This window comes from Stegodyphus dumicola, chromosome 7 (assembly GCF_044657685.1).
Source record: "Stegodyphus dumicola isolate Sdum_Otavi_A_Nest chromosome 7, ASM4465768v1".
NCBI classification, from domain to species: domain Eukaryota; kingdom Metazoa; phylum Arthropoda; class Arachnida; order Araneae; family Eresidae; genus Stegodyphus; species Stegodyphus dumicola.
The window spans coordinates 71,562,422-71,574,834 of record NC_140774.1 but is presented as its reverse complement, the minus strand read 5'-3'; the positions used below and the strand labels follow the sequence as shown (position 1 = coordinate 71,574,834).

At 31.4% G+C, this 12,413-nt stretch overlaps 1 protein-coding gene across 3 annotated transcripts in view; it reads right to left on the bottom strand.

Annotated features, from left to right (window-relative positions):
* LOC118201100 (lon protease homolog 2, peroxisomal-like) overlaps positions 1-12,413 on the bottom strand; it is an 82,879-nt gene that overhangs the window by 25,390 nt on the left and 45,076 nt on the right. For all 3 annotated transcript variants that reach the window (XM_035373126.2, XM_085820436.1, XM_085820437.1), the window contains 4 exons: positions 12,285-12,331; positions 6,858-6,932; positions 5,167-5,352; positions 1,584-1,731 (listed from right to left, as the gene is read on the bottom strand). In XM_035373126.2, coding sequence (XP_035229017.1) covers positions 1,584-1,731; positions 5,167-5,352; positions 6,858-6,932; positions 12,285-12,331 — 456 coding nt within the window. The remainder of the gene's footprint in view (positions 1-1,583; positions 1,732-5,166; positions 5,353-6,857; positions 6,933-12,284; positions 12,332-12,413) is intronic.

The window sequence follows — 12,413 nt, the reverse complement described above, 5'->3', positions numbered from 1 at the left end:
TGCCCTTTCTGCTGAATTTAGTAAAATGAAGACTATATGCAAATTTTGAATTCATCACAATTGTATGACAGCATAAAATTTTACTTAGATTATTTAGTTTTACTGCACATTGTTCAGAAGATAATTTTATTTAAAAGATACAGAACATCAAGTAAAGACTAGGTAAATACACTTGGGAAAACAATTGAAGTTACAAAAGTATGAAGTTAGAATGGAGAATTTAACTGAATTTTTTATTAATATACAATAATAACTAGCATTAATTTATAGAAATAAGGCATTCATACAGCATTAATTTACAGAAATAAAACTATATCTGGGGTAAGGGAATGATAAATGAAAATGATCATAAATTACTATATGTCTATCTATATTAAATATTACAATACATTAAAATGGAAGAAACTTAGTAATGAATAATGACATCTGTATACTACTAAATCATTAATTACAATGCATAAAATACATAAGGCCATAAAAAAGCAGTTTTGGAAGTTTTTTCATTTCACGATTTGCTTCTATCCAACTGTTAATACTTTAAAATACATCACAAAAATATAGTAATTTATTTTACTGCTTTGAAGTGCCTCCACTTTAAAAAGGATATTTCTAAAGACAGTATCAAAGGAAAACTAATGTGTAATCAGATTACAAACACATATGAAAAAAAACTATAGAAATCAGAAGTAAATAATTTGTACAGCTACTGAAATGAGGACAAACTATCTGCATTATCCTATCATCTACTCATCATATATGGTTTATAAATAAATAAATACATGTATGCTATACAAATGCAAATAATACGTAACAAAACTTTATTAAATGTATATGGCAAATTTATAAATATATGAAGCATATTTTTTAAGTAAGTACTGTTTTTATATGTGGTCACCACAGTGATGCAGTTGCTGTTTCGAATATGTGTACTGACTATCTACATCTGTTGATTAGTCACGTATGCCATTATTGAGGCATTCATTTTGTGTTTCTTTGCATGTATTTAAAATGCATCAAACAATGGTAAATCCAGCTGACTGCGATTCATTTTTTGAATGCAAAGGAAGTGAAAGAGGTCGAAATTTATTAGTAGATTAATGACGTGTACAAAAAAAAAAAAGCTTTGAATGCTTTAATATTGGTAGTAATTTTGTTGATTAAGATTAGATTAAGGTACAGGCTTTTATGTAAAAATAAAACTGCTAAAAAAAACTACACTTGTCTATTTTTATATCAAACAGGTACTTACTTAAAAAATGCCTCGTACACAGCTTGGCTGTGTACGAGGCATTTTTTAAGTAAGTTGGCTCATCAAATTTTAACCAGTTCCATACAATTCGCCCATGTGACAAACAAGTTTCTCATTTTTATCATAATTACAGATGGAAAAACTTCCTTTATCTTTTAATATTTCCATATTTAATTACCTTTATTTCTTATATTAATTATTTTAGATATCTAAGATTACTCTAAACATGCAATAGAGCTATTAAAGCTTTAAATAGATTAATGATAAGATGAACTAACACAAACTAATATGCCAGAATTGCATTATAAATATTAATTACATAAAGAAAACATACCATTTTATCAATTTCATCCAAAAGGAAAACTGGATTTTTCACACCTACAGTTCTTAAACCTTGGATGATTCGGCCTGGCATGGAACCAATATAAGTTCTCCTGTGGCCTCTGATATCTGCTTGGTCACAAACACCACCTAATGATATTCTAAACAAGATGAAAATTCATGTTAATCTAATTTGAAATACCATGCTCTAATATATTAATGCATTTTTCTGAATATATTATTTTCACAACAAATTAATTCATGATTCCGTAAAAAAAATACACAAAATTTATGCCAATGTATTTTCCAAATATCTTTTCTCTCTCATTTCCAGTATTTTCACACACAACATTTTAATATAATTACTTTTTTCAGATATTAATAGCTTCATTATTTTCAGTTGAAATATATTAAAGGAATATTTCTCAAAACTTTTTCAGTCTTAAAACTGGATTGTCAAAATGACATCTTTTATAATCCATTTAATTTTTAAAATGTACAAGGAACACATATTTCAAATTTGTTTTATTAAAGCCTTTTCAAAATTTATTAACAAAAACCTTTTACAAAATGTTTTGCTATCCCCTAGAAACTGACAGTTTGGAAAATAATGCTTATTTTCATTAACAGATCATTTTAAATTACAAATAAATCACAGTTAGTCTTAAGATCCAAATACTAGTTCTTAATTTTGAATTCTGCTTTTTTTATTTAGTTCTCACTAAAATAGCTTATACTTTTCTTCTTTATTCAATAGTTTCATAGAAAATGTAAGAAGAGTTACTTTTAATTTTTTAATGTTTTGCATGAAGAATGTATTATATTTTTCTTCATGATTCACTTATCATTTAACACATTTTAAAGCTACAATCTGATTTTCACCATTTCACATCAGTAATTCACGCCACCCCCTAAACTGCTTTGATCACATTTTTTAAATTATTAAATGATCAATAAAGCTTAAAAACTTTATACAGGAATAATATTTTCTTAAAATGAGAATAAACACTTTTCAATTTATTTTAAATACAAAAATTATTAAATAATATGGACAGCTAATGAAATCAAAAAGTTTAATTATACATGACAAAGTATGATTAAATTAAAAACAGTGGAATTTGTGTATCTTATTATTATAATTTAGCTTCAATAAAAAAAATAATCAAAAATTAAAAAAGATTTGGTATGACCAGCTCTTCTTATCAATAAAATGAAAAGCTTATTTTACACAATTTATGAGCACCAACTTGCAAACACATTTAATGAAATAAAAGTAATATTTGAAATTACAGCTTATTAACAAAGCCATTACTAAATATCATTTACAGTATATTTAATATAATAGAAATTTTTTATCTAGCATTAAGAAACATGGTAAATTTTGATATTAAATATAAAACGACACTTTGCTGCTATATGAGATCTTGGAATAAAATAGGCAAATGAAAGGATGTTCCAACTAATCTAACAGTTGACAAGATTTTCCCCTTCATTCCAAGTCTGATGTCTACAGTTTCCAACCTTGAAATATGAAAAACTGGGAGTTTACGGGTGGTTTTCATACTGGACATTATTTTAAAAGAAATCAAAATTGATTTAAATTCACTTTATAATATATGACACAAATTATTCAACTATTCACAATGATTCTGATCTAAAGTGCATTAATATTACATACATATTCAAATTATTATGTTCTGCTGCTAATTTTATTCTGTAATTTTCCGACACTTTTAAGCTGAGAAAATACCGAGTAGGCAAGGAAAGCTTTAACATATTAAAGTACAGCAAATATAATAATGTGTATATATTATGTGAACAAACATAGAAATGTACCATATATTTAAATATTTTCTCACTCCTTACTATGTACCTTCGTGGTGCAGCTGGAAACAAATATTACTAGCAAATAGGAGGTCTGGACTTCTAAACCCAAAAAGGGCATTACATATTTTTTACAACTTTCGCCTCTAAAAAATCAAATATTTGCTTCATAATGACACTATTTAAAATGTGATGGATGAAAATTCCATCACTATTAAGATTTGGTGACTAGGTCTAAACTCCCTGTAAACTTTTTGGAAGCATGTGCAGCTAGCAATAGGAAGGTCTGGATTTCGAATCCCAGTGAAGTCATTGCTTATTTTTCATGTTTCCTGTTCCAAAATGGACCTAATAATTCTAATAAAATGAATCTATAAAAACAAAATTAAATACAAATATTTACTGATTAAACACTGGATGAATCAAATATCTACAGTAGACTAAGAAAATTCACATCAAATCAAGTTTAATAACAAAAATTATATTTAGGATCACTATAGGTGTGAAAATGAATTCAATAATTCATTAAATAACGAAATTTAGAAGTGTGCAAATTTTGTACTTGAAAAATACTTTCATTAGAAAAGGCTAAGAATTTAATCTAGGAGATTCGGCAGTTTATCAGGAGACTAGAATGCCATAAAACCATGAAAAACAGGAAGAGTTGGCAGCTATGGATATCCTGCAATCTAAGAAACCACCATAGGTTGAATCTTCATTACATATACCTCAATTTTCACATGCATTCTTTGGTAGTCTCAATTATACTGTGGCCTTGTCCAAGTTTGTTTTTCAGTGACGTCTTTTGCCTAAATGCAGCAGCCTACTTTTTAAAGTTGAGCAGCGTAACTACAGTTACTAATAAGTTCATGAATATCTACAAATACAACATAGTCTTTCATGAAAAATTTACACACTGAATGAAATTTTATGTTTTATATATTCATAGACATTAATTAACAACATTAAAAAAACCACTTGCTTAATAATTTGTTTTAACATTTTTATATGCCTGTTGCAAACTATTCACTGTATTTTACATCCCACAAATATATCATAGAAAATAGCTCTCTTATTATCTTCCCTCAAATACCTGTCTTTGCTTCCATAAAGATGCAATTAAAAGTATTCTCGTCATGCAAGAGCTTATTAATAATCTTTTAGTCTGCAAAATATACAGATAAAATGGTTTAATAGATTTCTGGTAAGTAAAGTGTTGAATACAAAGAAACTTATTTTAACCTGAGCAACATATGCAATTGCAATCAAAATGAGAATTCTCTGACAATTTTTGGATATAACGTATAATGCATTTTAATTGATTACAACAAAGCACTTGTGGGCTATCTGCTTAAGAAACAGATGTTTTCATGGAGAACTTTGAAAGAAAATCTAGCTCATATTTCCCTTATACATTGGGAAATCACAAAAATGCCAGAAACACACACTGCATTAGTAGCGTTTCAAGGTCTTATGGATAAGTACATTGTGCAACTAAAATTCAAAGAAATATATGTTTAATAAATAATAAATCAAAATACTTTTATATCATTAATATTTTACATGAACAAATGTGCACAGTTAACACTTTCAATGTAAAATTGGAAAGGAGATGGTTGGAGTTGCCATAAGCATAGAAAGGTCAAAATATTTCAACTAATAAAGCTGTAAATCTACCTTTTTTTCAGAAGACTGTGTATTTAAAAAAAAATTAAGCAAGAATTTATTTAAGTAAAATGAAATTTATTTTTCTGAGAAAATACAAAACTTACCTGTGAAATTCTCGGCCCAATGATCGAGCAATGGATCTGCCAACACTTGTTTTTCCAACTCCAGGTGGTCCTACAAAACACAAAATTGGCCCTTTCAAAGTATTTTTAAGTTGTCTGACCGCCAAATACTCCAAAACTCGTTTTTTCAACTTCTGCATTCCATAATGATCAGCATCCAAATCTAATCTGAAAAGTTCAGTTTTCATTTAGTACTAGAAAAGTAAATATATACTAATTTATGAATGTTCAACATTTCCAAAAACGAAATACAAAAATACTATACAAAATTGAAACAATTAGTACTCATTACTCTTTCATCGCCTCCAAAGTTAAATTACTGAAAGGGTGTTTAAAACAATATCACTGCAGGACTCATAATATAAAAATGATTTATAATAAAGTGCTGACTGATGACAATATACAATGCATCAGATGAAAAAACTGTACAACGATTATACTGAATGCTAATAACTGCAGAATTTAACATTCATTTGCCATTGATTTCAAAACTTTAAATAATAACCTCTAGATAATATTTTACATTGTAGCAATTACACACTTGCCAATACTTTTTCCAAAATAAGTATGACAGAATTATAAAATTTAATACATTTCTGACAAGATAAAAAAAAAAGAAAGAAACATCACCTGCACTTACTTAAGCCCCATTCACATGCAACGCTCCTTCGCGCAGCCACTGTTTATATTAGGGAGAAATGGGGATATGAAGCATTTTCGCCTTCAGGACCGGTTCAGATGCACATCATCTTCCATCCCTCAACCCGTTTGGACTAAAAATTTTCTTTCAGCCTAAAATTATCTTGTCTTACAAAACTATTTAATAATATTAAAAAAAAAAAGCAGATGAAACTTCTTAAATTAAAAAAAAAATCATTCAAAAGGTACTGAGTCCCCTTGTCTTGTCGAAGATGATATGCGCGTCTTTAGTTTTAATTTGAACGTTATTTCTGGAATACCCAGCATCAGATAACCTTGTCTATACTAATTCACAAATTTCCATTTTTCGTATGGTTCCATTTAATTTTTTTGGATGATATCGCATTCCCAGATATCTATTAACGCGATTATTTCGCTGACAGTCCAGCAAGCAGTCAATTGCACGTCAGCCATGTTGTTTGTTAAAATTAGTGAACGACACAATCGCACAGTGCAGTATGTGAAATCTCCCCATTTGCCCTGCTTCAGAAATGTAGGAACATTCAACCAAGTTCTACCCCCAATTCGGCGAGGCAGAATGCTTGTTCGCCATGTGAATGGAACATGTTGGAAGAACCGGTTTTTGCTATCGGTTGAATCTGCTCTTGTGAACGGGGCTTTAGTAAATGAACAGAGATAAGACTTTATACATGAATATTTTTCAATTGCAAATGAATATATCTCAATAATTTAGATTGTATTTTCCAATATAATTTTTATTATAAAACAATACATCACACATAAGATGTAAAAGTTTATTAATAAACATTTATTTCATTTTGCAATATTGTTATAAATTGGTTGAAGATTTCTATTTGTTTATCATTTAGCTTTTATGCATTTCTGTATTATAAATTTGTATAGTAATTTTACTTTTATTTGGAATCTGTGGCCCCTTGGTAATAATTGGCTATAATGTTAAAATTTATACCTTATTTTCAATTTAATTAAAAAAAATTATTATAATTCAATACCTAGATTTATTGATATCAATCACTTCTGGAGAATACTTGGCCCAAGGAAGCTCTGTCATAAGTTCAATATAATTCCTAGCAAAAAAAAAAAAAAAAAAAGTACTATCAAAACATAAATTCATATACAAAAAGCAAATGCTTTGAATACACTGGAAAAAGCAGGATCAGCAAACAAATTCTTTAAAAGCAGCAAACAGATTCTTTAAATATATCAATAAACTTTTAAAATTTTAATCATTTAAATACTTTTTCAAACTGAATTTTTGAAATTCTAATTTCTTATTACAAATATCAAACTTTTCCTTTAGTACATGCAAATTTCACTTCACATAACCAATAGTAAGGATCATAATTAAAGATACCAGAAATTTATGTATTTCAAGAATCATATTTATAAAAATAAATACTGCTGTTTTCCATACTAAAAATAATCCGCATATACCATTTATATTAGCACACAGGAACTACCAAAATCTTGTTTCTGTTGCAATGGCGGAAAAAACCATTTTGATTTATTAAATGACCTATGGGTAAAGAGAAAGAGACACTGAAAAATTATTTCCATTCATGGAGTAATATTTAATACATATGCCCCATCTATTTCAAAACGCTAGGATGACTGACATGAATAAACGTTTCATTAGTTTCACAAAAACCAAAAATTAGCTGACAGATGAAAAATTTTAACATACTTCAGAAAAGCAGCTTATATAATAATCAGAAATGAAATTCAATCTCAAAAATATCATTTCAAAATTTAATCATACAACCAGCATATTTTGTTAAAATTAAGTTCATTAAATTTCAAAATTTCTTTTACTTTACATAAATGGTTTAGTTATAATCTAAGCAGATCTCCATATAAATGCTTTTGAACATTCTTTTGATGTAACTGCTTTAGTGCTACAAGAGAATGCCATACAAAAAATAGTCAAATGCACGAGTCTAAAGGATTACTTTTATCATAATTGGATTAGAATTTAATATTGTATATATATATCATGCTTTCATTCAATAATTCCAGCATATTTTTCAATGTAGTCTTGACATATGCGTTCATATTGCAGGCATTCAGATTTTTTTTTTTTTTTTAATTTACAGTAAAAAATTATTTTTTTAGTGGGCATTTTGAACACACGAAGGAAGTCAATGCATAACCTCCATGTATTCCTTTCAGAGATACTGCAGCATTTTAAGAACTAAGAAGCTAACAAACAATCCTGCAGTGAATCAGCTGATGACTGATACATTACCCACAAATGTGTTTACTTCTCGCTTATATGCATACTGTAGTGTTCCTAATGCTATTTTAAATTCATTATTATTCTGTTGGAATTACATTATGTAACAGTTATAGCATGTCTTTTAAATGCTCTGAAACTAATACTGTATTTATATCCATAAAAAATTTTCTATTTAATTTTGTCTACTGTTGTACTACAAATTTTTCTTTACATATTAGTAGTACAAAATTTTTATTTCATATACTTATTACATAGACTGCTAATTCTCTCAACAGTTCAAACTTTTTCATTTCTATTTTAAAATTAAACCATTAACATTCATACATTTACCTTAAGTGAAGGAATTATACAACTCTCACTGAGGAAAAGCTGAAATAAATAAATCTTAAGAGACACTATAAACAGGCCTTCTGTGTACAACAGTTAGTCAAGATGTGAATTTAAAGTCTTTAAAAGAAACTCAGAGTATTATTCCAGTCCTATACTACATATAAAAAGCAAAGGAACCTAACTACATTTAAAGTATAATGACATAGCATCATTTATGCACAAAGCATAAATATCCTTAGTGTATATAAAGCAGAATACATGCAGCATACACATCTATTACCATTATTACAATTTTCACTTTATTGCAACGAACTGAAACCAGAACCAAAATAAGTATGCTCCATTATGTCCTAATGATAATGTAGTACATATGCACTCCTGCCCAAAAAATAAGCAACAAACGCAACACACAGAATAAACAAAACTATTTAATGGATATGCCTAAAATTCATCCAAGAAGCTGGTGTGGTATTACTAAACCAAATATCAAACAATGAAGAAAAGGCTGTTACAAAATGTACAGGTGTGGTAAGATGGCTTAACCACGAAACAGTTTTAGGGTTGCCATAAAATAGCAAGGAGGGCAGGGTTGCCACATTTGGCGAGAAATCGTCCATTTAACAACAAAATTGGCGATATACCATGGACGGACGGGAACGAGTTCTTACCGGTTTAGCCCAGAATGATCTTGAACACAAGCCGAAAGCTATATAAACCCTGCTGGTCCGCAGTCAGTTAGTCTGTCTCAAAAAGTGTGCCTCGTCTAGCATGCGGAGTCGATCGAGTTGACAGCCAGGCAGCGAGTGCCGAGTGGGTCGTCGAGTGCACCGAAGGAGTCTGTTAGTGTACTGCGGTTAGTGCATCGTCGAAAGAGCGTGTTCAGCTCCGGGAACGACTGAACCAAAGAGTCGGGAGCTGTGCTTGTGTGTCATCGAATGCATTGCAAGTTGTAGTGTGGAGAATCTCGAGAGTACGTGGAGTTCCGAGAATGACCAAGCAGAGTCGGGAGCTGTACTCTGGAAAGCAGAGTCGGGTGCTTTGCAGTGAAGCTGTCTCCACCGTGATAGCTTGATAATCTAAAAGCTGTGTCGCAGATTGTGTCAGCGTGTTTATGGTAGTTCTTCGACGACTGTAAAACGTGTTTTGGAGCTGTCCTGACAATACTGGCCAATAAAGTGTGTTTCAATACTTCATCAAGTGTCGTCGTTATTCACTCCAAATCCACACAAACCCCGTACGAATGTGAAGGAAGAAAATAACGTAACAACTGGTGTCAGAAGAAAAGAAAAAACAACAAGGCATATAAAACACATGTTTTACGGCCATCACATTGCGAAAAACCAAATGGGTCGGAAGAATGTGCAATGGAAATATCATGCTAACAGATATGATACCATGTAACTGAAATGCATGGCCACAGTGTCGTTGATCACTTGTTGTGGTAGTAGGACCCATTCCTGTAGTTAGTACCCATTCCTGCAGTAATGTATGCATGGAGGGTGCCTCGCAGAGAACTGCGACCTGCTATCCATTGTCCCAACATGCCCGGCACATGCTCTATGGGAATCAGGTATGGTTATCTAGCAGGCCATGCGAGATGTGAAATGGTTTCCCATTCTCCAGATAACTCTGCACTACTTGAGCTCTATGCAGGCAGGCATGATCATCTATAAATATCATGTTAGTGCCCACTGCAGTGAGAAAAGGATGTGTTAAAAGGATGTAGAATTTCATTGCGATATCAGACAGCTGTGACAAAACCACCAGGAATCATGTAGAGGTTGGTGCAGCTGTTCGTTGCTACTTCAGCCCATACAAGTAAGCCACCTCCTCTAAAATGGTCTCTTTCTCGACACTGTTTGGCACCCGATGGCTCACGTCATATCACTGCCCTTTGGGAATTTTTCTGGATGTTGCGCATAAGTCTCATGCTTAAGCATATGTCTGGATAGTACGCATATGTCTTATCCAGAGAGATGCCTTTCATGAATCCTTCTGGATCAGACATATGCATGAAGAGTACGTGCCCCTTTGTTCTGGTGTCGAACTACGATGTTCACGGGCTCAATTCAACCACACTCTGGAACCACACATACAACATGGAGAAAGGAACATAAACCAAAGGTCATCATTAGGCAATCGACATGACAGAGTTTGACAGGATACTGACTCTCCTACAGTATCAGAGAGATACGATGTCAGAAGCCATGCTGTTAGTGATCTGCAGTATCTTGCATATAGCAACAGGAAGCGATCATCTGTCATTGTGGTAATCCTCCGGCATCAGAACTCATGTCTTCTACAGGGGTTTCGGTCCCTTTGGTAATGATTCTACAGCCTGTTGATGACACTACAATCCACATTCAGCTATCTTGCAACAGCAGATTGTCTTGCACCAGTTTGCAATATCCCAACGGCCCTCCAACGCATTTTATCATGCATATAGCGTCTTCGGCTCATGCTTTTTCTCTTTGGCTATCTCAGATTACACAGAATTATTACATCTTGCGGACTGATGCTTAGGTCCTGTATGACCCCTTTTAAGCCATTGTAGTGCAAGTTCAGAACTGTGTTTTATGCTATTTGATCCTTTGGTAACGATTCTACAGCCTGTTGATGATGCTACGATCCACATTCAGCTCTCTTGCAACAACAAATTGTCTTGCACTAGCTTGCAACATCCCAACAGCCATCGAACGCATTTCATCGTGCATATGGTGTCTCCGGCTCCTGCTCTCCTCTTTGGCTATCTCAGATTATACGGAACTATCGCTACTTGTAAACTGATGCTCAAGTCCTGCATGCCTCTTTCTAAGATGTTGTGGTGAAGTTCAGGATTGCATTTCATGCTAATTTTGGTTGCCTATTTGCATTCAGCGATGCAACCTCTAAATGTAATTTTTTTGTTTTAATTCCCCTTTTAAACTTCATATCTTTTCTTTTAACATTTATTGCTAATTCTTTTAGCATCACAAATGTATCAGTAATAGGGAAAAGCAGTGTGAATTTAAATACAGAATGACACACAAATACACAAAAATAATCAATATATATTGTTTTGGTACTTATGTATTAATGAAACTACTTTCGTGCATTTGGGTATTTATTTTTACATATAAAAAGGTAATCAGGTGAGAGCTGGTGGTTTTCAAAAAAAAATTTTTTAGAAAATTTTTAAACTATCGATATTTATCACAAGTCAGTAGACATTATTAACATATGAAAATATTCTTTAGCAATTTAAAATACAAATTTTAATTATTAAACAAGGATTATATGATACATTAAAAAATAAAACACTTGCATTCTTCACCAAATCTTTTTGCAATTTTTTTCTGCTATTCTTCTCCCCATGTAAACAACGATCTGTTTCCGCTTAAAGAAAAATCAAAGAATTCTCAAACATGGTGCAAACCTCGACAATGCTGGCTGTTTACTAAACACATCCCCTAGTTATTGCCTTTACAGATTTTATGGCAAAATTCTGTATTCCTGCAGAAAATGTTACCACAATTTCTTCCACTACTGCCAAATCATGCAAGCATGTCTTTTAAAATTAAGTTTAAGAGCATACAAAAATGGCGATGTTGCTTGATGGAAAGACTGTTATCAACATGGTTGACTGAAGAATGATTGTGTGCATGGTTGTGAGAATGTGCAATAAGTACCCTTGTTCTAAATGTTAAAAATCATAAGTTAAATAAAGTTACTTTTTAATACATTACTATTAGATCAGATAATAACTTCTGCATATATACACATTAACAATTTTACTACTTAACTAGACAAGATATTGTTTCTTCTGTTCATATACAGACTAATGATTTTACTTTAGTTTTCATTTATACCTTACCTAGTGACTGCATGATCTGGCATATGAGGAGGCATCTTTTTCAACCTCTGAAATCAAATATTACATTTAATTATGACAGCTTCATGATAATCTTAAAATACAATTAATACAATGAGATCCTTCCCTTGA